This window comes from Phytophthora cinnamomi, assembly GCF_018691715.1.
Source record: "Phytophthora cinnamomi strain GKB4 chromosome Unknown Contig129, whole genome shotgun sequence".
NCBI classification, from domain to species: domain Eukaryota; phylum Oomycota; class Peronosporomycetes; order Peronosporales; family Peronosporaceae; genus Phytophthora; species Phytophthora cinnamomi.
In genome coordinates this window covers 400784-425708 of record NW_027151062.1, presented here as the reverse complement: position 1 = coordinate 425708, position 24925 = coordinate 400784, and the positions used below count along the sequence as shown (strand labels likewise).

The following is a 24925-nucleotide window of genomic DNA, read 5'->3' as shown; positions in this document are numbered from 1 at the left end:
TCACAAGTGACAACAGCCACTTGTGGATGACAACGGTCACAAGTGACTGTTGTCACTTACGGTTTTAGATACTTCCTCACTTTGGTGTAAGTCACACCAATGGATACATTGAAGTGGGCCACCACAATGAGTGGGTCACACCTACCCAAAGATCTTATTGGTAGAAAGCAGCATCTTTCTACCAATTAGAGACGTGCATATTGGCGAGGCTCTGGCAGCCAGCCGCTGTCAACCCTTTCATAGATGATAAACAATTTCAGCAGATTTTAGAGGAAGATCAATTTACAAACAATACAGTTCTCATTTTACCTAATCTAAGTCACTTGGAATCCTTTCTTACTTAACTTATATTTGTGTGTTCAAATATAATTAACCTAAGGAATTACTAAGTACTTACGCTTCCTCATACACGTAGCGCGACGTGTAAGCAAAAGTAGTGAGTCAAGTTAGACCAACTACACCTGGTAGCACTTTGTAGTCCGTCCAACGACCGACTGCTTGACGTTCGTACGCGGCGTACGAACGCGGAGCCGAGAACCACATGAGCACGGAGGTGCCCATGGAGAGCTCCAACACGCCTGCAACGCATGTTGCACGCGCTGACTGCCCCCACCTGTCTGACCCAGAGTGGGAGGCCCTCCAACGACTGTCAACAGTCATTGGAGAAGCGGCGGTAGCCACGATGCTGCGTACGCTATCGCCGACGGAGCAACATGGTGTTGCTCTGGGCTTCATCATGAAGGAGCAGCGTGATGCTGCTTCCTCAGTGACGGCGTCGTCAGGGACGACACCGCGTGCTCAACCATTAACGTTGAGCGTAAGCAATTACGTGGGAAGAGAGGGCGAGCCTCTCCTCCGATGGCTTGTCGAGCTCGACACAGCCATAGCGGCTCGACGCATCGTCGACCCGCTGTCGAAGGTCGCGTTCGCCATGTCCTGCCTTGGCGGACGCGCAAGGAGTTGGGCGTATGGACGCCGACTCTCCGATCCTACGTGCTTCAGCACGTACGAAGTGTTCAAAGAGGAGCTCAAACAAGCGTTTGAGCCCCCGCAAAACGAGTTCCGGTCGAGGGCGGAGTTCCTCGACCTGCAGCAGGGTAAGCATGACGTCCATGCTTACGCACAGCGTGCACGGTACTTGGTCTCGAACATCGTGACCAACCCGATAGACGAGGCGACTAAAGTCGTCACGTTCATGAAGGGACTGAGAGATGGGTCTGTGAAGACCTATCTCTTCCGAGAGTACCCGAGTACTCTCGAAGCTGCGATTACTCTCGCAATGCAAGAAGAGTATAGCCTGCGGCAGGCTAAACGCCATGTAAACGTGCCGAGGCCGCAACCGCGCCCGGTAGCGAGGACGGGAGGTCCGGAACCCATGGACCTCTCGAACGCAACGGCTGCTGGTCACCAGCAGCACGGAAGTAACGTGCGATGCTTCCGTTGCGGAAGGATCGGTCACTTTGCACGCGAGTGCACAGCTCCCATGCCCCCTGGAGGTGGCCGTCGTGGCGATGCTAGGCATCGCCGCGGACAAACAAAAAACGTGAACATCCAGTAGGCGCGGGGCGTCCTACTGGTAATGCAGTCGCGCGTGCCGACATCGGACACGCGACACTGAGGACTGCAGCCCCCAGTGAGACTAGCTCTCGCTGCAAGAAACAAGAGTACAGACCGAACCTAGTCATCCTGAAGGTTTACTCGAAGGGAGCGAGTGACTCTCTTCGAGCATTGGTAGATTCAGGTGCGTCGAACAACTTTGTTCGACTACGAATCCTGCCGAGACTTGGCTTCGAGGAGGTAAATGTACCTCGAAGTCTTCTGGAAGTACGACTGGCAACAGGTGGCATCGTGAAGACCGAGAACCGCGTCGTAAACGTGCGCTTCTCGTACAAACAACGAGTGTTTGTCGAACACTTTATCGTCCTGTACCTGGACGATAAGTTCGACGTAGTAATGGGCATGCCGTGGCTTGCACGGCATGATCCGGTAATTGACTGGAAGAAGCGCACGCTCGTGCGCTTTGGCCGCGACTGCGGAACAGAGAGCGATGGCCCTGTTACCGCAGCGCGCGCACCAGCAGGTGCGCGCGGCTCACCAGTCGAGACAGCGCTTTATGCTGCTGTCCCGGAGTGCCCAAGAGGTGCGCGAGGGCGCGCACAAGTGAGACCAACGTCGGCAATGTTGCCGACGTCGGAAGAAAAAGATGTGTTGGTTCTGGGGAACAACACCCACATTCAAGTACGCACGAGACAGTCCCTGACCCGAAGAGGTCAGGTCGACAACGACGCGTCGGCTCCAGGAGCCGACGCACCTTCGGTCATGAGGGGCTCCGCCAATGATTGGCGTCGAGGTGACGAAGGCGTGTCGACTCCGGGAGTTGACGCTGCAAACAGTGCGGACGGTTGCAAACGTACCGCACTGACGCAATTTGCATGCTGTCGTGCAGCTGGGCTGCACGACGAAGCGCTATGCGATCCAGCCGGGCTTGATACCACGCGCCCGCGGACAGGGTTCGCCGGCGAACAACTGTCCACGGCCGGGCCCGGACCAGAATATACTGTGCGGAGCCTGGCTCCGGACAACTAGAAGACGGCTCATGCGAAGAACGCTGCGCAAGTCTCGGTCCGGGACCGAGATGCCACGAGAACTGTCTGCCGGGCAGACAGAGGCGGCGACGCCGGACGTCGAGACGCTAAACGTCTTGACGCGCACCGATTCTGGATTCCAGTATCGTGAGATGGAACTCGCTAATCCTCCGACGACGGCGTCGGAGTTGACTTCGCTTCCAGTCATGAGCTGGAAGCGCTTCACGCGCGACTGGCACGATGGATGCATCGAGCAGGTCTGCGTTCTTTCGGACAGCGAAAGAACGGAGAGCGAGAGCGAAGAGCTGAGGCAGCTCTTCATGGGAAGTACCACTGAGAGTGAAGACACTCTCAGTGCGAAGACGAAGCGAGAGCGCTTCGAGGAACAAGGTTGGGACTCGCTGAAGTCGAGTCCCTATTACGAATTGTTGAGGGAGTACAAAGACGTACTCCCGGAAGAGATTCCTTCGGAGCTTCCGCAGGATAAGGGCATCCAGCACGAGATTGATCTCGTGCCGGGCACGAAGTACTGTGTCACGCGGCAGTGGCCACTGCCGCGAGAGCAAGTCAAGGCGATCGACGACTTCTTTGAAAGTCGTCGCAAAGCAGGACAAGTGCGGGAATCGAAGTCCCCGCACAGTGCTCCGACGTTCTGTGTCAAGAAGCCACAGGGCGGATGGCGCATCGTTCATGCCTACAACAAGCTGAACGATGCGACGGTACCGGCGCAGACGCCGATACCACGAAAAGATGTTATCATCGATTCGATGGCCGGGAGCACCGTTTACAGTGCTCTCGACTTGCGAGATGGATTTTATCAAATCCTAATGCGTGAGAGCGATATCCCTCTCACGGCAGTGAGCACGCCAAGCGACATGTTCTGGGAATGGCTAGTAATGCCGCAGGGGCTTAAGAACGCCCCTGCGACTTTCAACAGGTGCGTGACGCACTTGTTGCGCTCGGTGCGCGACTTCGCACCGAGCTACTTCGATGATGTATTCATCCACAGCCAGGCTGTGGACGGGAAGACCGACGTAGAGATGCACAGGGTGCATCTCCGGAAGCTACTTGAGCTTATGCGAAAGCATAAGCTCTACACGAACCTGAAGAAGTGTATCTTCGGGGCGAGCGAGATACCCGTCCTCGGGTGTCTCGTAGGGAAGAATGGCGTTCGCCCTGACCCGGAAAAGGTCAGAGTGATAAATGAATGGCCAACGCCTTCAAGTGTCAAGGAACGGAGGCAGTTCCTTGGCTTGGCCACGTACTTGTGCAAGTACGTGGAGGATTATGCGGGCAAGATCCGCCCGCTATCACAGCTTCTTAAGAAAGAAAGCTGTGTGGAATTGGGCAACCGATTGCCAAAAGGCATTCGATGCAGTCAAGCGGGGCTTGACTGAGGCACCGATCTTGGCAGTGGCTGACCAAGATCGCCCATTTCACGTAGTGTGTGACGCATCCGATTTCGCGATCGGATGCGCGTTGATGCAGCACGATCACGAGGGCCGTGATCGTGTCGTCTACTACCAATCGCGTCAGCTGAAGCCAGCTGAGCGCAACTATCCGGTGCATGACAAGGAACTCCTTGCCATGAAGTATGCACTCGCAAAGTTCCGAGTGTATTTGCTTGGGAGTAGACCATTTGTGGTCTACACCGACCATGCATCACTGCGCACCGCAGTGAAGTCGCCACACATATCACAAAGAATGGCGAGATGGCTCTCATTCTTTGCGGAGTATAACTTCCGGGTCAAATACAAACCCGGAAGATTGAATGTAGTGGCTGACGCGTTATCACGTCGGCCGGACTACGCAGAAGCTGTTGACGTCAATTCCATTGACGTCATGCGATCGAGAAAACCCACATCGTCTCCGTTGGACGATGTGAAGGCCGCGTACGCACACGACGCGGACACGAAACCCTTGCTAGCCTATGGCACAGCGCCTTCTGACAAGTCCCGCCAGAAGCTGCCCAAGCACCTTCGTGCGCGTGAACACCGCTTTCGAGTGCACGACGGACTACTGCTTTACGATGCAGTCGCCGACAACGCGGACCGCGTTGTCGTGCCAAATGACCATGACCTGCGACTCAGGATCATGTACGAGTATCATGATGCCCCGACTGCGGGACATCTCGGACGTGAGAAGACATACGTCCTTCTCACGCGTGACTTCTACTGGCACCACCAGTACAAGTGGGTGCGCAAGTACATCCGAGCTTGCGAAGTATGCCAACGCGTAAAGCCTGCACCGTTTGCGCAGGCTCCTTTGCAATCACTACCGACTCCGTCGGAGTGTTGGAAGTCCATGTCTTTGGACTTCATCTTTGGTCTTCCCCCGGACAGCGGAGGGAATACCGGTGTTGTGGTCTTCATCGACTGCTTCAGCAAGATGGTCCATCTTGCTGCAGTGCCGGCAGAAGTGACCGCGAAGCAAACGGCCCGTCTGTTCGTCGACATGGTGTTCAAACACCGTGGCATGCCGACCGACGTCGTGTCGGACAGAGACCCGCGTTTCACAGCGCACCTGTGGCAAGAAGTGTTTACACTTCTTGGGAGCCAGCTTTCAATGTCGACTGCGGATCATCCGCAGACGGACGGTCAAACCGAGCGCATGAATCGCGTGCTCGTCAATATTATGAAGAGCTACGCTCACTCGTTACAATACTGGAACAAGTGCTTATTGATGGCAGAGTTTGCCATTGATCTGTCTTCCTCGACTTCCACTTCAGCTTTGTGGAGAAAAATGGAAACTGACATTGATCTCTCGTCTTCTCGGGGGCGAGCTCCGCAAGCCCCCACATGCACACTCACTACTCAATGGCTACAAACTAGATACTTCGAAGTACTTTGCAACCTAGGTACACCATGAGTGCTCCTGTGGGTGTGGGTACAACCCAGATCATTTCCCCCCCTCGACGACGGCCGCGACCAACTTGGCGAATTTCAGTTGTCACAATTGGGTCCTTCGGTGCCAATATCGTCCACAAACGGCGTGCCAAAGCGTTTTGCGGAGCGGAAACAACGTATTGGCGAACAAGATGAGGAACATCTTCGTACATCACGGCCGCTGGTTCCCATGAAGCTTCGTCAGGGTCGAGGCCAATCCATTGGACAAAACTCTCCCACTGATGAGAGACTTGACCCAGTCGGCACTCCAGCAATTTATCAACCAAATGTCCTCCTTCGCCATGTAGAGCGTGCGCTATCAGATCTTCAGTGACGCCACGCTCAGAGTCCCGATAAAACTTAAGTCGCGATGCGTGACGAACCACGATGCCGTAAGGTGCGCACAGATCTTGCACCACGAACGTATAATCGTTGAGGTAGCGCCCGATTCGCTTCGGACCACGCCACAAAAGCGCTACTTTGCTGCCGCCTTTGACTGCTGAAGCTGCCAGCACAAAATCGCCAATTGCGAACCTTGCCATCCGCACTCCGGGTTTGTTCGCTCTGCGACCACGTGCTTGGGCATTTTGCGCGACGATGTCTCTGTACTTTGCTGATGAATAGCATCGAAAGCTGTGCGAACCTCTCGCAGGTATTTTTGCTGTTGCTCTTCGATCCAGGAAAGAGAACAATGCTCTGCAAAAGTAGGCGGGAGGATAGCATTCAGTTGCGACGACCCTGGTAATCCAGTAAAAGCTGTAATTGGCGCGATTGCCCCGAGTCGGTCCGAGGGCATGCCATTCAGCGCTGCTTGCACGAGTGGTAGAAGGGTCGGCCACTGTTTAATTTGTAACTTTAGCTCACTAGCCATGGCCTTCAGACTGCGCAGCAGCAAACGGTTCACGACTTCAACTGAGCCATTTGCCCATGGAGAGTATGCCGTGACAAAGTGGTGGTGTGCTCCTAGTATATGGCGCAACCTGTCTATCACGTCGCTGGTGAAATGAGGGCCTTGATCTGAAACCCAGGTGGGAACAACACCGAATCGCTTAAACCAGTCGATCAAGCCTTGGTACGCGAATTCTGAAGTAGCTCTCGCGCACTCAATAAGTTCAACATACCCGCTCATGTTATCCTTGAGGACGAGCACGTAATCAGTCGAGTGTTCACTTCGAGGCAGTGAAAGAAAATCGAAATGAAGAACTTCGTTGGGTTTAGTGGCTCGTAATGTTTCACCGTAAGGTCGAGGCACTTTTTTTCCTTGTGTGCTGAGGCAATGTATGCAACCCGCCACATACGACGCCATATCGGTGGAGAGGGTATCCCATATGAAAGTATCACTCAGGATCGAAGTCGATGCATCCACGCCGCGATAACCACTAGCTCCTGCATGCGATATCACGCACAGACCTGCTGCAAATCGGTCTCATCGTCCGGAATCCAAATTCGGTTATCATTGTCCGTGAATGTACCACGAGAATCGTCCCAGCGAATGTTGCTTTTCGCTTGGCGCGAAAGAGCAGCTTTCTGCAAACGAACAATGTCCTCGTACGTTGGCCACTCAAACTCAGAGTTTGGGAGAGGAGACACTTGATCGATGATAGCGAGCTGACGCATGCGAGCCGGCCTCAAAGCGCCCAAAGGAGCACCCCACCTCGATAATAAATCACCCCACACGTTATCTTCACCACGGATGTTCTCAATTTCGTACTGAAAACAGGTGAGCGACATCGACCAGCGTTGCAGCTTGTCTGCTTGATAGCGCTGCATGTTGCTGTCCATAGCGTAAGGGTTGAAAATGTAAACAAAGTTACGATGGTCAGTCAGTAGACGGAATCCTCGTGGCCGTAGGAGCAAATATTCCAGTCTTTTGCACGACTCCACCAGAGCAACTCAGTGCATGCCTCGACCGGGCATACACCGTTCTGCGCGAATGCCATGCGGAATCCACGTCTACCGAGTTTACTCGGAGTGACGGCTCCCACTTTAAGTGGGGGAGGATCTACGACTGCAACACAGCAGTCGCAAAAAGCCGCTGACACCTGCACAGTGTCAGCCGCGACAACAAGGAACAAGACAACCAGGTCTGCGCCCTGCGCTGACCCCCAGAACAAGGAAAACGAGTCTGTGCAGAACACAGACTCCACAAGGAACAAGGACCACGGGTCTGCGCAGGGCGCAGACACCGCGAAGAACCACGCAGAGGCCGGGCCTCTAGCGGAGAGCGAGCTGAACGAGTTCAGCTCGAATGCAGTCAGTTTCATCACTAAAAGACAAGCCGTAATTCGGTTTGTCCAGGACGCGATTGCAGCTTCTGTGGATAAACAGAAGCTGAACGCCGATAATATTGGCAGGGGCAACACATATGAATTCATCGTGGATTCATTGGTTTTGTTATCTACTCAAAACCTGCCTAAACATGCAGTTTCGGATTTCGGAGCAAGTAAGCTTGCTCCGCGCTTCATCGGGCCATTCACGGTGATGGCACGCCACGGTAACGCATACACGCTAGACATACCGTCTAGCATGCGCCTCCACCCGACATTTTATGTCGGGCGGTTAAAGCCATACCTCCAGCACGAGCCAAGTGGCTCGTCTGACCCGAAGAGACAGACTCGACAGGGGAAACCCTCCTCTCCAGCGCGACTACGCGCTGGAGCAGTTAATACAGTCGGGCCTACAGCCCGACCGGCACGTTCAAGGCGGTCTGGGAGACCGCCAGAGCCGGGACACGAAGGAACAGAGCGGCAACCGCCGCGCTCGGAAAGTACTCCACGACCGTCACTTGGTCGTGGAGCAACACGAGATGAAGGTCAACACGGCGTTGACCATCGGGGCGTGTTTCCACCACCTCCGCCACCGCTGCGAGACGCACGCGGAGAAATTCGCTGGATCGTGCAGCGAATTGTTGATCATAGGAAAACAATCCGAGGTCTGGATTGTTTTCGCATTCGCTGGAGAGGTTTCCCTCCCCAACACGTCTTCCATCAGGACGTTCCGGACATGGTGAAGGAGTACGAAACCCAACACGCACTACCAGCAAGAAGGTAGTGCGAGCGCTGTAGTAATCTACAACGCCTGACGACTCGCGTGCTAGATAATTAGCACGGAGATCATTGAAGCTCTCAGGTATACATATAGTATACCTGTTGTGGTCGCGGTTGCTAATACGCACCGCCGCCTGGACGGACACCAGCCTCCACCGCAACAGCGTGGAGTTGTTAATACTTGCCTCACTTCGAGAAGGACTCGAAGTACTTTGGCGCTTGCTTACCCGATCACGGTAAGTAACAGAAATTCGCTTAGAGATGTCGACGCACAGACGTGGTCGACATCGAAGAATCGTACACAGACACTGTGTTGTCTGTCCCCGTGGTAGCGACGCACCTCGCGCTACCGCGCATGGTACTCAGCAACAGAGAGTTTACACTCTGCTGCAATGGCAGTATTCAGCTTGGTCGTGCTCATTGCGGATGAGCACGGAAACCCCCAGCACAAACAATTGACAAGCAGTCCATATTAATTGACGTGTCGAGACCGACACGTCTAAGCTTAACGGGGGGATGGTGTAACGGGGTTGCCCACACAAGTGACAACAGTCACTTTTGGTTTAACAGATATGATATCTGTTAAAGTTTTAGATACTTCCTCACATTGGTGTAAGTCACACCAATGGATAAATTGAAGTGAGCCACCACAATGAGTGGTCCACACCTACCCAAAGATCTTATTGGTAGAAAGCAGCATCTTTCTACCAATTAGAGACGTGCATATTGGCGGGCCAGCCGCTGTCAACCCCTTTCATAGATGATAAACAGTTTTAGCAGATTCAGGAGGAAGATCAATTTACAATCAATATAGTTTTCATTTTACCTTAAACTAACTACTTGGTGTTTTATTTGATTTATATTATCCTTGTGTACTCAAGTATAATTAATTCAAATTATTAATAAACTCCTACGCTTCATCATACACGTAGCACGACGTGTAAGCTAAAGTAGTGAGCCAAAGTGAGCCCACTACAGTGGCACATAATCCACAGAGTAGAGGCTGTGGATCGAGCAGCACTTCGCTAGGTGCCGGTCGAGACACCGGAGCTCTTCCAGAGCTGAATGAGGTGGCAACACCTGGCGCCGGTAGAGGCGCGAATTTGAAGGTCTCTTCGCGACGGACCACGTCGGCGAAGAGGAGGCAGCGGCGCCGTGCGCTGGCTGCGAGGCGCAAGGCGTCTGAACTCGCACGAGTCGGGAATGGTGTGTTGAGCGGCATGGCTCCACGCGAGAGCGAGCAGCTCTACACACTTGTGAATGGGGTGACGGGCGACGTCGACGGGAACATCAGTCTCGACGCCCTGCCCGCGTTTGAGGGTCTCTTGGAGCAGGACGAGATGTCCTTGGCCGAGTTCAGTGAGGCCTTGAAGGCTGGTGAATTGGCCGAGGTGGTTGTGATACGGCCTGAAGAAGAATCAAACTCGTCCTCGCTTCTTGACGAAGCTATCCTCGAGGACACTAAAAAGGCGCTGAATGCGCGTAGCGGGTCCGCGGTCGTGAAGGACCCTTCGGATCCCTTCTACCAGGTGGTAAAGGAGTACCAGGATGTGGTCTCCAAGGACCCGCCCTCGGGGCTCCCTCCGGATCGAGGTGTGCGTCACGAGATTGACCTTGTTCCCGGAACGAAATACTGCGCGACGAGGCAGTGGCCTTTACAACCGGAGCAGTGTGACGTCGTTGACGCGTTCTTTCGTGCGAAGCACGAGGCATGCGTGGTGCGCGAGAGCAAGTCTCCGCACTCCACGCCCACCTTCTGTGTCAGAAAGCCGAATGGCAAGTGGCGCATCGTGCATGCTTTTAACAAGCTCAACGCCGCGCTCAGAGGCCGATCCCGAGGAGGGATGTCCTCCAGAACAACATGGTGGGCTGCACGATGTACAGTGCGCTCGACTTGGTCGATGGATATTATCAACTGCTCATGCGAGCAAGTGACATCCCTCTCACTGCTGTGAGAACTCCGGGCGGGATGCTCTGGGAGTGGTTGGTCATGTCCCAGGGGTTGTCGAACGCGCCGGGGACGTTCAACCGTCTGGTGGCGCAGTTGTTCCAGCCCCATCGGGCGTACGCACAAACGTACTTTGACGATATCTTCGTCCACAGTCGTGCAGAGCAGGGGAAAACCGACGTGGAGAACCACGTGGAGCACCTGCGAGCGGTGCTCGAGTGCATGCGCACAAATAAGTTGTACGCTAACAGTGATAAGTGCATCTTCGGCGCAGAAGAGATACCCTTCTTGGGGTGCTTCATTGGGAAGCAAGGCCTGCGGGCCGACCCAGTCAAGGTTAAGGCAATTGTTGACTGGCCGGTTCCCATGAACCAGAAGGATCTTCGCAAGTGGCTTGGTCTCACCAATTACTTGCACAATTATAGCGAGAACTACGCTGAGATGGCTCGGCCATTGTCTAATCTTCTGAAGAAGGTTACAGACTGGCGTTGGAACGCCGGGCATGAAGAGGCGTTCGAGGCGATTAAAGCTAGCCTGCTTCATGCGCCTATTTTGGCTTTGCCAGACCCCGCTCGTCAGTTTAGTGTCGTCTGTGACGCTTCGGACTTCGCCATCGGCTGTGCCCTGCTTCAAACAGATGCCAAGGGGCGCGAGCGCGTGGTCGCGTTTGAGTCTCGCCAGCTCAAGGCTACTGAGAAGAACTACCCAGTTCATGATAAGGAGCTACTTGCAATGAAGTATGCGCTCGTCAAGTTCAGGGTCCACCTGTTGGTCTCTCAGCCGTTCGTGGTTTACACGGATCACGCGTCGTTACGCACTGCGACTCAGTCGCCTCGCTTCTCGCAGAGAATGGCCAGGTGGCTGTCCTTCTTTGCGAATACAACTTCGGGGTGAAGTATAAGCCAGGCAGGCAGAATGTCCTCGCGGACGCGCTGGCGCGCAGGCCGTACTATGAGCTCGCTCACGTCACGACGGTGACTTCGTCACTACCGGATATAATCCGAGCGGCTTACGCCAAGGATAACACTTGTGTCGCGGTATTGAAGGCTCTGGGAGCAAGGAGTTTGAAAGCTCGGACATTGGGTTGTCGGCGCGGCTGCGCGCGCGGTTACATCGTTATACTCACGATGTTGGCCTGTTGTTTTACAACACGGGCCCCGAGGACACGCCCCGCGTGGTCATCCCTCATGATGAGGACTTGAAGTATCGCAGCCTCTATGAGGCACATGATACCCCGCTGGGTGACCATCTTGGTCGCGAGAAGACTTACAGCTCGGTGAGCACCCACTATTGGTGGCCGAAGTTGTACAAGTGGACGAGCACTTATGTGCGCACGTGTGAGACGTGTCAATGGGTGCAGTCATCGCCTCATGCGGCGGCGCCGCTGGCAAGCTTGCCGGTACCTTCTGAGTGCTGGCGCTCCATGAGCATGGATTTCGTGTTTGGCCTGCCTGCCGACAAGGCGGGCAACACAGGAGTCGTGGTCGTCTTCGTCGACCGGTTAAGCAAGATGGCTCATATCGCGGCTGTGCCGGATACGATTGATGCTAAAGACACAGCAACGCTGTTCTTAGATCGCGTGTTTCGGCAACACGGACTCCCGGAGTCGATTGTCTCGGACCGAGACCCCCGATTTACGGGACACTTCAGGAGCGCGGTCTTTGCAGTGCTTGGCACCAAGCTAGACATGTCCACGGCGGACCATCCGCAGACCGACGGTCAGACGGAGCGCGTGAATCGCGTCGTGGAGGATACTTTCCGCAGCATTTGGGCTGAAACGCCGAAGTGTTGGTGGAGCGCTATGCTTCCACTCGTCGAGTTTGCGTTGAGCAACGCTGTCCATGCATCCACCGGTTATACGCCGTTTTACGTTAACGGTCTGCCCCCCCCCCCCCCCGTGTCCCTTTGACGCCACCACGCTGTGGTTCTGGGCTTGGTGGGGGAGAGATGGCCGACCTAGCCGATCGGCTTGCTGATGTCAGCCCGGCTACTGTTCGTAAACAGGTTGATGAGTTCCTGTCAACACGTCTAAGTGTCTTACGGCACGTGCGTGACGCAATGGCTGAGAGCCAAGACAAACAAAAGGAAAATTCGGATGCCAGGGGCAGAGGAAATGTTGAAAGTTATGAGGTCGGGGATCTGGTGTTGCTAAATGCAAAGAACCTACCTACACATGCAGTTTCGGCTGTCTTCAAGACGAAGTCGCGTTCTCACTTCATTGGACCATTCAAGGTCGCGGCCAAATTGGCTGGGGGCGGCACTGAGTGTACCAACTCAGGGCATTGCAGTAGCGATCTTGGTTAGAGACGGGCTCCGACTAGGTCATAGATGTCGTTAGCCAAGACGTTAAGTGACATCAATGTACCTCAATGACAAAAACAAAAACAAGGTCGCGGCCAAACGGGGCCTGGCGTACACGCTCAACCTTCCCAAGAAGATGCGCACACACCCGGTGTTTTACGTGGGCTTGCTCAAGCGATATCACGATCCGAGCCAAGTTAGCGCGGAAGCGCTGGCTCCGACGAGGGCAGCGCCCGCTATTGGGGTGTCGGACGGGCTGGGGCCCAGCGTATCATCGTCACCAGTAGATCAATCTGACCACGAAGACGGACGTTCTCAGAACGGAGCTCCGCGACCGAGCGTTCCAGTCCGGCCAGGCGCTGGCCCTGTGGACCCTCGAGGTCGCCAATTCGACGCTCCACATCGAGCAGGCCATCGTCGAACCGGGCGAACTGCACTCTCACCCAGTTCGGGAACGAGTGGGCCGAACGGCTCTCGTAGTCCAGATCGGACAGGCGCTGGCGCAGCATGCGCGGATCCAGCGGCGGCTCGTCGTCCTCCTGCGCTGCTCTACGTGCGTGGGGGGCTCCATTACCACGTGGAACGACTTCTGAAGCGGCGTCGTCACCGGGGTCATACCCAATATCTTGTGAAGTGGAGAGGGGAGCCTCCGTCCTGGGAGTACGAGGTACCCCTGCGGCAGGACTGCGCGGAAGCCGTTGACGCTTTTGACCGTGAGCACCTGCGCCGCTCAACGAGCTCGCGGTCGCCTCGCGCTTCTCGGCGCTAGACCGAGACAACGACACGTCAGAACGAGCGCTCGAGTGTGACGCGTGAGCTGAAGCCAAGGGCATAGATCTCGGTGTGTTGCGCGGGGCATCTGGAACAGTACGAGTGGCGCCTGAGGCGCGAGGCCTTTGGCCTGAATGACGATTTTGACGGGCCTTCTTCTTCGCCCACATGAAGCGGAGGCGCCGTTCAAGATAAACATCTTGCTTCTTAAAGCTTGCTCGAAGAGCATCAATCGACGACAAGTGGCGGGCGGATTCAGCCCAGGCCGTGAACTTGCCATCATCCTCGACCTCGGTTTCACCTGGGAGGAGAACCATGGGTATCCGATCCACCATCGGAACGGAGTGCAATACTCCGACCGAGCCGTTGTCTGTGGTGTCAAGTGACGTTGCCGCAGCGCAATGCGCGTATTGATCTCGGCCTCGGTCGATGCTGAAGGCCCGATAACGTAGGAACCCAGCAGGCCATTAGCCATTTCGTTCGCGACCTCTGCGGGATCCTCCCGGCTCCTGGAGACATAGCCTCGACGGGAACCAACGAGGGGTAAGACCTCAGGGACGTGTGAGCGCCGTGGCGCGTTGCGCTCTTCCAACTCCCGGTCCTGGGCCTCGTCCAGCGAATTCGTAATGACGCTGGGATCAACATGATCGTCGTTGCCATCGCCATACCTCGAGGACAGAGGTGGCGCGCTGCACAGGGCGTCCATACGAGCGACAGCGACAGCGACGGATCTGTGACTGCTTGGGTCGGCGACCCTGGGTTCAGGAATGAATGTCGCAGCGGCGAGGACGGGCGCGCCGAGGACTCCGGGCTGTGGGCGCCCTTTGGCGAACCGTCGCCGTTGTTCGACGAGTCATAGTCGACCTCACCCTCTTCTTGCTCGCTGAGCTGGCCGTCAGCGCGGTGCGCACCACGCGACGTCTGCTCGCCGGTATGGCTTGAGCTTCGCTTGGACATCACTGTCAGTCCGTGCTTGCGGAGGTGCGCGGCACGAAACTCGGCTACGGAGAGCCTGTGGGGAGTGGTGGCCGCAGCGGTCCCGGATGGGCTGGGCGCAGACAAGGAGACAGGCTCGGCTGTGGGGCTTGGCCCTGGCGACGAAGCGCGTGTGCGCGGTGACTTGGGCTGACGGTCTGACGACCCGAGCGCGGCTTGCATGCGTGTGCGCGTGGCACAGCGAAAGCTATAATAAAGCTCAAGGAGCACGTCGGCCGCGATGCGAAGTGACTTCGACGGGAGGAACGCGAGTGAGGATTCGGCGAGTTCGCCGTTTTGATGGGGGAGAGTGTAACGGGGTTACACGAGGGGTTACCCTTTTGGTGTAGCTTACACAAGGGTTACCCCTGGATGATGTACGGTCGCGGGTCAACCATTAGGAATGAACTAGAACTAGTTATAGCTGATAGTGAAGTGTAGATACTTCCACCTTAGGCGGCGAAGCCGCAGTAAAGAAGTTAGTACAGTTTGCCTTTTGCAAGGAAGTCTTTGTGACTTGTTCTGAGCGGGTCCTCGGATAGGACCCTGCTGGACTCTCGGAGTCGTTAAACCTTCCTCTGTGCAAGGAGCTACGGCAGCCCCGCTGCAAGTGGGCAAGGCTTGGTTTTAACCTGCCACTACAAATACGTAGCTAGATAATACAGGACTTTTCACTGTGGTCAAGCACGTATGAAATTTTCTCAACATCTATGTATTCATGCATCACGTTCCGCTGCGCGAAGCCCAACATGACTGCTGTTGTTTCCAGCTCGATTATACACAGCTACTAGCAGCTTTCTCCCGGCTGCAAGAGCTCGTGCTCCAAGATTTCATCGAGCGATATCCGCCTGACTGGGTCGATTATCAGCATCTTCGAAACCAGCCCCACGATCGATGCCGACAACCTATCCGTCAATTTCCAGGATTCAAATACTGCTGCAACCCCGCTCTCTTCCAGCGCCACAAATGCCTTGCTCTGTCGAGACGCGACCGAGACAAGCGGAGAGCCTGTGAGCATGATGAACCACATGACGCCGAGCGACCAGATATCGGCCTTCACGGGGTCGTACTCGCCGCCCGCCACCACCTCCGGTGCCATGTAGTACTGTTTGCCGACGGGCCCCACGCACCGAGTGCCGACACCGACAGACAGTCCGAAGTCCGAGATCTTGCACACTCCGTTGTGTCATGTCGATAAGATGGGACGCTGGTCGATGGAAGTTGGCTGGGTGCTTGGTAGGAAATTGTGGCGAGCAGACAGGCAGAGTGAGGGCTAAGGTGCACCGCGCCTGCGTCGCTGTTCTTGCTTCGTAGTCAACAGTAATACAACAAGGAGAAGAAGCTGGCGGGTACCCCTTTCTGTGCGTGAAGGAAAGGGTTTAGTGACTCGAGCCGAACGGACGTGGACGTAAAGACGCCGCAGCGTGGATTTCCATCGCCGTTTCGTATCCCGTACGGTTTCAGTGCGGCCTTCCCTTCCCAAGCATTTCCGAGTGCTGGTCCGCCGAACTAACATTTATCGCCCTTGTCCCTTCAATCTCGCTGCGGCGGGAGACTCACACCTTGCTAACTCCTGCAGTCGGGCGCTGATCGCGGGGGCTATCGACGCCAGTGTTTCAACCCCGGGTTGGCAGTACTTGCTTGCACTGGGGGCAAAACGTCAGGCCCCGACTGAGAAGCTCGTCTGCGAAGATGTGTGGTGACTCAACGGAAGGGCCCTGCGTACCAGATACTCACTCGGACAAGCGAGTGCTGCAAAGGCCGCAAGCACTGTTCTATCAGCCATCGCTGACCTGTACCATCTGTGGGTTACGACGGTTCCGCTTGTATGCAGATCCGTTTACGCATGTGTCGGATGGGAGAGATCACTTGAAGATTTATCAGTTGGTCGGCTGAGCCACAGTGTCGTTCATTTCTAAAAGGGCGCAAGCGAGTGCGGATCTCCTTGTGAACTATGCAGATTGGTAGCAACTCGGCGCGTGATCCTTCAGCCCCGTTAACTACCGACGAGGAAGTATTTCTCGATGTGCCGACTCCCAATCCCAATAAGTGGGGGCTGTCTTTCATCTTGAACGCTGCCACGACTGAGACTGACACCGAAGCAGGCACTGCAGCGGTTCAAGATGAGAAGAGACGCCGGTGCATGTGCCGAGTGAAAGGCTGTACGAACTACATCGTCCAGATGGGCCGGTGCTGCCGTCATGGGGTAAGCCTTGTGATGATGATGGTTTATGGAAGATGAACGATAGATGACTTCGAGCCCCCGCGTGCTGCGAGTTCAGGGCGCAAAGCAATGCCTCGTGGACGGGTGTTCGACAGGTGCAAAGCATCACGGTTTGCTGGAAACACGGTGAGTGTCTGCTATTTCAAGCAGTTGGCGAGCGAGCACTTTCACTCATCAAGCTCTGTATAGGTGGCTGCATCGAGTGCTCGATCGACGGGTGCTCTAAGAAGGCGAAGGCGCGGGGTCGCTGCTGGTCGCATGGCGGTGGAACCAAGTGTCAGCACCCGGATTGCTTGAAGGTGACCATCTCGAAGGGCTTTTGCTGGGCCCACGGTGGAGGGAAGCGCTGCAAGATTGCAGGCTGCATCAAGCCAGCGTTCGAGCGCACACAAAACTACTGCGAGTGGCACTTCAGCCAGCTTTTAGACAGCGAGTCCGTCTTCAGGATTTATCACAGTCAAGCTCCTTAGCACCCGCCGACTGGTGTAGCAAATGGATTAGTTCAGTATGGTGGTTCTGAAGCAAGCCATCACGCACTGCAACACGTTCTTGAATCCGAAGAAAAGCGCTCGAGTCACCGAATTGTTTTCATTTCGTTTCGTGTTCGTTGTAAGGTACGTTTTTAAGCTAGCTAGCTAACGACCAAGAAAGAAGTCACCAAGTTAGCATGCTTGCTGCCTTAGAGTGCGTTCGCCCATGGATATTGTCTGCCACCTTGGTGGCTCTATGTACACCCACCCAGCACCTGTGTTTTCAGCGTGAATCAGGGGGAACCTTGCTGGAGGGGACGACCGCACCTTGCCCAGCCACTGAAACCGCGCTGATCCTGAAACGGCACTGCAGTGTCTTTGCGTCGACGTCCATTCAACCCTTCAAGAGACAAGAGAGGTAGCCATGCACCAAGAGCAAGCACTTGAAGCTACGACCGTGCTGCTTCGCGTGGGTGATTCCGCTGGTCCCAATTCGTTTAGCTAGCCACAGGATGCGCGTGCACCATCATCCTGTACTTCCGGCAAATTAACTTGGTTCTAGCCATCATGAACCGGGCAGTGCCATACCCTGCAAGCGACACGCAACACTCGAAACGCTTCAGCGTTCCGTTGCCTCGCTCGAGCGACAATCGGCCTTCTGCGTCCACGCACGACTGGTCTCGAGTTGATTCCATTGTTGTGTTGCTGATGACTACGAAGCAAGAACAGCGACACAGACGCGGTACACCTTCTTTCTCGCTCTGCCTGCCTGCTCGCACGACCACAACACAATTCCCTACCAAGCACCCAGCCAACTTCCTTCGACCAACGTCCCATCTTATCGACATGACCACCTCGCAACTCCGCTTCCAACGCAAACTAGCCGACGCACTCTACGGCGAAGTGACCGAATGCGAGCTGCGCCCCACCGCGCGACAACGACAGCGGTCTCCCTCGATCCCCCTCGACGAACAACTCGTTGTCGCCGTCAAGTGCATCTCGCTGCCCTACGCCGTCGACATGCGCGCTCGACACGGAGCTGGTCGCAACCTGGACGACCCCCTGCAGGAATGCCGCGTCGCTAGCCTGCTCGCCACCTCCGGAGGGGGCCACCCCAACGTCGTGCGCTCCTACTTCCACTTTCTCCAACACGACTGCCTTTACCTCGTATCCGAGTACTGCGCCGACGGAGACCTCTACACGCACCTCACCACCGCCACGCGGAACGGCTCAATGGACGAGTGCACCTCCGTCCACTTCATGAAGGAGGTCCTCTCTGGTGTCGCCTTCCTGCACCGCCAACTGGGTATCGCCCACCGAGACCTGTCGCTCGAAAACGTGCTCATGCACAACGGAGTGTGCAAGATCTCGGACTTCGGACTGTCTGTCGGTGTCGGCACTCGATGCGTGGGGCCCGTCGGCAAACAGTACTACATGGCACCGGAGGTGGTGGCGAGCGACGAGTACGACCCCGTGAAGGCCGATATCTGGTCGCTCGGCGTCATGTGGTTCATCCTGCTCACAGGCTCTCCGTTTGTCTCGGTCGCGTCTGGACAGAGCAAGGCATTTGTGGCGCTGGAAGAGTGCGGGGTTGCAGCAGTATTTGAATCCTGGAAATTGACGGATAGGTTGTCGGCATCGATCGTGGGGCTGGTTTCGAAGATGCTGATAATCGACCCAGTCAGGCGGATATCGCTCGATGAAATCTTGGAGCACGAGCTCTTGCACCCGGGAGAAAGCTGCTAGTAGCTGTGTATAATCGAGCTCGAAACGACAGCAGCCATGTTGGGCTTCGCGCAGCGGAACATGATGCATGAATATATAGATGTTGAGAAAACTTCATACGTGCTTGAGCACAGTGAAAAGTCCTGTATTATCTAGCTACGTATTACGCGATCGAGCTGCCAGATACATTGGTAAGTACCCACATTGGTAATTGGTCGTCGTCTTGAGTTAGTAGTAGTACACTGCTGTTGATCGTCTCTGGTTGCTAAATCGAGTCATTGTTGTCTATCCGTCGACGCACTCGTCGTTGGAATCCGTGGAATTCCCGAGTTATTCACACTGGCAGTATGTTCCGGAACAGGCGTGAGAAGTAGGAAGAGCTCGAGACTTGATGCTGATAATCTCTCTTTCGCGTAACAAACCGTCCTTTGCGCTCCATGTCGACTTCTCCCAAAGTCCCACTGTAGCACGACAAATGCTAGATTTAGTCAATTGCACACTGGTTGATTTTGACCGTCATGTCCATGTTTTTATTTATTTTGTCCGTCTCCCCGAAAAAAAACACCACGGATTCTAAATCGGTACTACGTCGTGTTGGGGCTGCACTATCTCGGCCTCCTGTCATTCCCGCCTGGCACCTATCAAGTGAGTGAAATACGCTTCTTGTCAGCGCAAGGCAAAAGACCGCCTGCACGAACGTGAGTCCGAGATGAAACCCGCAACTTCTACGTCAAACCTGATCAAAACGCGCCAAACCGCTCCACAACAGCCGAGATCTCGCTCTGGGTCGATACTTACGCTAACAAATCGAGTAGCTATGTGTTTAGGCTGCAACAACGAGTTGTTACCCACAATGAAGTGATGCAGAGATTCCAACTTCGGAAGTAAGGCCTTATCAACTGATAAAGCTGTATCGCCAGCCTTTGGGCGTGGTAAGCACCTCATCATCGACAAGACAACTGGTCGCAACCACGCCAAGGGTCTGCGATTTCGTTGAATCGCATGATGAGATCGATCTTTGGATCAAAGGCAAGGAAGCAGCTTCTTTCGCGGTTTATGTCGCCAATCACGCCCAAAAGCTGGACATCTACTGCTCACGGAAGAATCATGATTCTTGAATACCACTTCCAGTTGGTGTATCTTCTGTTTCTCTGGGCTACGCGCTAGATAATTCCTAGCGTTCACCAACGACATTTATCGTGCTCGAAACGATATTTTTCGTAGATCTTCATCTCAATTTCAACACCTCTACCTTGATCAGGATGTTCTCGTTACATCTCGGGACAAAATCGCCGTCAATTACCTCCGTAGGTGGTTTGCCTTCGACTTTACAGCGTTGGGAGACATTCAGATCTCGCTCATGATACTAAGATTACTCCGAGTCATGTTCCTCGAGAGAGGCGTTTTGCTAAGCCGCGTCATGCGAGTGGCCAACCATGTCGCGGAGTCGTCGCGGTATTCTCGCTACTCGCACTTGCTAGGCATTGAACAGCTGATGTGGCTCATATTGCTGATCGCGCATTGTATGGCATGCCTTTGGCACGTTGTTTCCAAGTACGAACCGACATAGGTTCAAGTATTGGCGAGCAGTACGTGGCCGACTATTACTATGCTGTAAGTCTCATCCAGGGACAGGGTAACACCGTTGGTACCTGGGGCTAAAATCTCTACTCGAGTGTGGCCATTGTTGTCGGCTCTGTCATTCTTGCCATCGTCTTCGGCAACGTTGCCATGCTTAACGCGAACGAAACCAACTATCAGCGCAAAATGGAAGCCGTCTACGCCACCATGGACAAGATGGATCTGCCGCTTGGTCTCCGCAACGGGGCCAACGAATGTGCTCGCGTGTGGCAAGAGTACGATGGCAACATCATCGAATTTGAAAAAGAGCTAACTCACACACTACGTATTGAGATCGGACTGTACAAATTCATGAAACCTCGTGGTGAAGGTTCCCTTCTGGATGAATTGCACACCAGATTTTCTTAAATTGTGCTGGGTTTGAGCTTGCGCGTGTATATGCCTGACGACTACGTGGTTCGCCGCCATGAGATCGGTAGCGAGATGATGATGATCAATCGGAGTACTGTAAGCTGTCTAAACCGCTGAATCATTTAACAAATGTGAACGAAGGCGCACAAGGCGCTGGATTAAATACCCCAAGCAATGATACAACAAAACCTGTACTCACACAAAACGATATTGGCGCAGAAGATAAATCCGACAAAATCAGTTATGACGACTGGGGAACCACAAGCTCGAATGATGAGACTGACGACGAGTTTGAAACGCAGTTGTTCAGTTCCCAGATGCCTATGCGTTGTATGTCTGGGTCGGTATTTGAGCTTCTAGGTGGGGGATGCGGGTTCAGCTGCAAGCGAAGGTATGCCTGATCAAGTTCATCCGCGGCGCCATAGTACCCACAGCAGTATTTCGAGCAGTTCGGAGCTGGAAACACCGAAAAGGTTGTGAATGTATCTGAATCCTGGTCAAGTTTTCGGTGAGATGAGTCTTCTCACGAATTACAAGCGGCAGCCTAGCATTCGGGCTGTCACCTTCATCCATTGAAGGAATGATGCAGTTGATGTACACCATGGTTGAGAAAGTTGGGTGCATTCAACGGAGTTTTAAGAAACGTGAAAACTACATCAAAAAAATGCAGTTGCGGTGGCGACAGCAACGCGGACAGCAACTTACTGACTGGTTAACGCTTCAATTGCGACCCCATCAAAAGCAGACCTTGGTGCTGCATGGGTGGCTCCCTTGGACACCTTAGATCTGCACTCAGTTGATCACCCAATACTCGCTGTTGAGGTACCTCCTCCGGACAGAGACGTGTCTCCTGAGCCTCACCAGATATCTCTACTGGCTAACGTTATTCATTGCTAACGTTATTCATTGCAGTTCTGATGCTGAGGGTTCATCCAGAAGCAAGCACGATGGTAATGCAGATTGGGCGAAAAATGCTTGCGTGAAGGAGCGCCAACGTTCAGTCATACGCAGCAACACGGCGATACAGCTTTCACCACGGTCTGAGATTCCGGCCGTACTGCAACCGAACTCGGATCAATATATGGAGTGTCATGCAGGAAGAGTTTATGGTCGCACGAGAGCGCGGCAGCAATCAACATTCGCTGAGTTTTTGTGGAAACGGAACAACACGAGTGTGAATCTGAAGCATTCCACCCGTCGATCTGAAGCCAGGCGCTCCTTACAGACCCGGAATAGTATTCCTGCCGGAGTTTCAGTAGTTGCCGTTGCGTCTGTACTGAGCGAAATTCCACCGATAATTGACGAGCACAATGCACCCTTGGAAAATGATGGCAACGGCGCTCAGACACCCTCCCTCGCGTAATTGAGTTCCTTAGACGAAAATACAACAGGGCAGCCAGATTGTGATCCAGACAGCTAAGTGGCGAAGTGGCTCTGAAGAATCTAGGCGACTCCAGTATTTGGATACGTGTACACTTGAAGAAGGACCGAAAATTGCCTAGCTAGTAGCCTCGGCGCTTTGTCGATCTAACGTCGCACCATGCTTGGTTACAGCTCAGTGAGGAGATGGGCTTGACGACACAATTCTTCTCCCACGAATGACAAGCAGCCGTCAGACATACCGACTTGCAGTATATGACAAAAATGAGTGTGATGCGCCATAGACACGAGGTGCAGCACGCTTATCCTTGAAAATCGTTCTCGAGAGGACTTTGTTGTTTCTTGGACAAAAACGCGAAATCTCTTTCTCGTCTCGTTGCCGGACGCAACTGAGCTGGTGTGAGGGTCACAGTTTAGTCGTGGATGCAAACTACCATCGTTAAAATCTATTGCCACCATCGTGGTGTTAAATCTTCAGTCACGAGTGAATTCGAGGATTCGCGACGGACAGCAGAAAACGATGCCTGTCGAGTCTGTAAGCGAGTGAAGACCGGCAACTCCAACGACCAGGATATTTGGACATCAGCACGCCCAGGCTGCTCCTGGTAGGATCGCGCGCGTGTCTTTGTGGGAGCACAGGGTCGGACGCATCGTTTGAGGAGGAATTGGTTGGTAATCCTACATTGAGTCGATGCCATTGACTGGCAGCGGTAGTCCCTCATCGCTGTGCCACAAGTTTCTGCAGATTCGTTTCCCTTTCCCCGCTGAGGTCGTAAGCAATGAAGTACAAACCCATCTCGGCACGTGCTTGACCTTGTCCACCCGATGCAGTTGGAGAAGCGCCAACGACCGCTCATTTGCCCCCTGCAGAAAGATCCTCGGGATAACATTCACGAAAATCGTTGGCAATGGCAGCGTTGTGGCCAGCATTCGCCGTTATTGTCGTATCATTCCTGCTTGTCTTTGCGGTGATACAGTTACGCCAGCGCGAAGCAACCGCAACCAACTTCACTCGGCTTAGCCGCCCGCCGTGCTGCTTCACAACTGAATCTGCTGCTTCGCGCTGGCACCGGTCTCATCGATTTCTAAGCACCCATGTCCAGCTCGCAGCTTCAATTACGACGCAAAATAGGCGACGCGCTGTACGGCGAAGTCCTGGAGTGTGAAGTTCGACCCACACGTGCCCAGCAGCAGCTCATGCCCCCGCTACCCCTCGGTAAACGGCGTATCGTAGCCGTTAAGACCATGTCGCTGTCCTGTGCTGCCGACATGCGCAGTGCGTCCAACCCCGAGCGCGCCCTGGACGACCCGATGCAGGAATGCCGAGTCGCCGACCTGATATCCAACACCGGAGGACACCCCAACGTCGTGCGGTCCTACTTCCACTTCCAGGAGAACGACTGCATCTACCTTGTCGACGAGTTCTGCGCCGACGGAGACCTCTACACCCACCTCACCACCGCCATCCAGAGCGGCACCATGACTGAGGAGTGGACCATCCACGTAATGAAGCAAGTCCTGGCTGGCGTCGATTTCCTGCACCGCCAACTCGGCATCGCGCACCGCGATCTGTCGCTCGAGAATGTCTTGATGCACAACGGAGCGTGCAAGATCTCGGACTTTGGGCTGTCAGTTGCTGTAAACACTTTGTGTTTGGGTCGGGCGGGCAAGGAGTACTACATGGCGCCGGAGGTGGTCGCGGGGGGAGCGTACGACCCCGTGAAGGCGGATATCTGGTCGCTGGGTATCATGTGGTTCGTCATGGTCACGGGGTCTCCGCTGGTCTCAGTTGCTTCTCGTCAAAACAAGGCGTTCCTCGCGCTAGAGCAATTGGAGGTCACCGGGGTTTTCGAGTTGTGGGAATACGACACCAAGCTATCGGCGTCGGTTATTGACCTGATCTCGCAAATGTTAAAAATTGATCCATCAGAGCGGATATCGCTGAGTGAGATTTTGAGGCATTCGTGCCTGGATAGTGTAGCAGCCTTCTAGCCTCAGAGATAGTCGTAACATGCAGGACAGTATATTATATATATCCCTATCGGCAATATTATAAAACACTAAGAGCAATTCAGTTTGTTTCTTCGTCTCGGGCAGACGACGTGATTCTACTGGGTGCAAATACAAATTTACCCAAATCTAGCATACGGTATCGCTTGACAAGAACTAGAGGGTTGGGCTGGTAGTGCTTTTCAATTATTTTAGTGAAAGCGAATTTTGTAGTTTGGTTTTAACAACTCTGAATAGGTATTCCGGGTTCTACTCAAAATTTCCTCGGGCTATCGCCCCTGAGGGGCATTATTAACAGAGGTACCTAGATATCACCGTGATACCAAGGAATAATTGTGCAAGAAACAGGCGAGTATCACCGTGCAACCGCTCTACGGTTCTAATGAGCCTCAAGCCTGGTGTGTGGGTTCTGGTGGCTTAAATCTCTCTCTACGGTTCTAATGAACCGATTCCCGAGGGACAGTGGTCAAACTCTGACGCGGAGACCGGGAGGTACCGGGATCGATCCCCGCCGAGTGCGGGACTTTCCACGGAGGCCGGAGATAGGCAATATCTTGGACGAGCAGCCACTCCGTGGAGTGGTCCGCCCTGCCAACCCGCACCCCGGTGTAG

General features: G+C 54.3%; 5 protein-coding genes across 5 annotated transcripts; 4 read left to right on the top strand and 1 right to left on the bottom strand.

The window, feature by feature from the left end:
- Positions 1-9737: 9737 nt before the first annotated feature.
- IUM83_18718 (Pol protein) lies at positions 9738-11359 on the top strand (the record flags this gene model as incomplete). Its single annotated transcript, XM_067943728.1, has 2 exons — positions 9738-10277; positions 10343-11359. 2 exons carry the CDS (start codon positions 9738-9740, stop codon positions 11357-11359), a joined length of 1557 nt encoding a protein of 518 aa, XP_067780082.1.
- Positions 11360-13002: 1643 nt separating this feature from the next.
- On the bottom strand, positions 13003-14494 carry IUM83_18717 (uncharacterized protein; the record flags this gene model as incomplete). Its single annotated transcript, XM_067943727.1, has 2 exons — positions 13003-13355; positions 14206-14494. The coding sequence occupies 2 exons, from the start codon at positions 14492-14494 to the stop codon at positions 13003-13005; spliced, it is 642 nt and encodes a 213-aa protein (XP_067780076.1).
- A 2219-nt stretch (positions 14495-16713) lies between these two features.
- IUM83_18716 (WRKY transcription factor 19) lies at positions 16714-17206 on the top strand (the record flags this gene model as incomplete). Its single annotated transcript, XM_067943726.1, has 3 exons — positions 16714-16718; positions 16795-16862; positions 16926-17206. The coding sequence occupies 3 exons, from the start codon at positions 16714-16716 to the stop codon at positions 17204-17206; spliced, it is 354 nt and encodes a 117-aa protein (XP_067780077.1).
- Positions 17207-18052: 846 nt separating this feature from the next.
- Positions 18053-18952, top strand: IUM83_18715 (CAMK protein kinase; the record flags this gene model as incomplete). Its single annotated transcript, XM_067943725.1, has 1 exon — positions 18053-18952. The coding sequence occupies one exon, from the start codon at positions 18053-18055 to the stop codon at positions 18950-18952; it is 900 nt and encodes a 299-aa protein (XP_067780078.1).
- A 4446-nt stretch (positions 18953-23398) lies between these two features.
- Positions 23399-24295, top strand: IUM83_18714 (CAMK/CDPK protein kinase; the record flags this gene model as incomplete). The annotated part of the gene is made up of 1 exon (XM_067943724.1): positions 23399-24295. The coding sequence occupies one exon, from the start codon at positions 23399-23401 to the stop codon at positions 24293-24295; it is 897 nt and encodes a 298-aa protein (XP_067780050.1).
- Between the last annotated feature and the right edge of the window lie 630 nt (positions 24296-24925).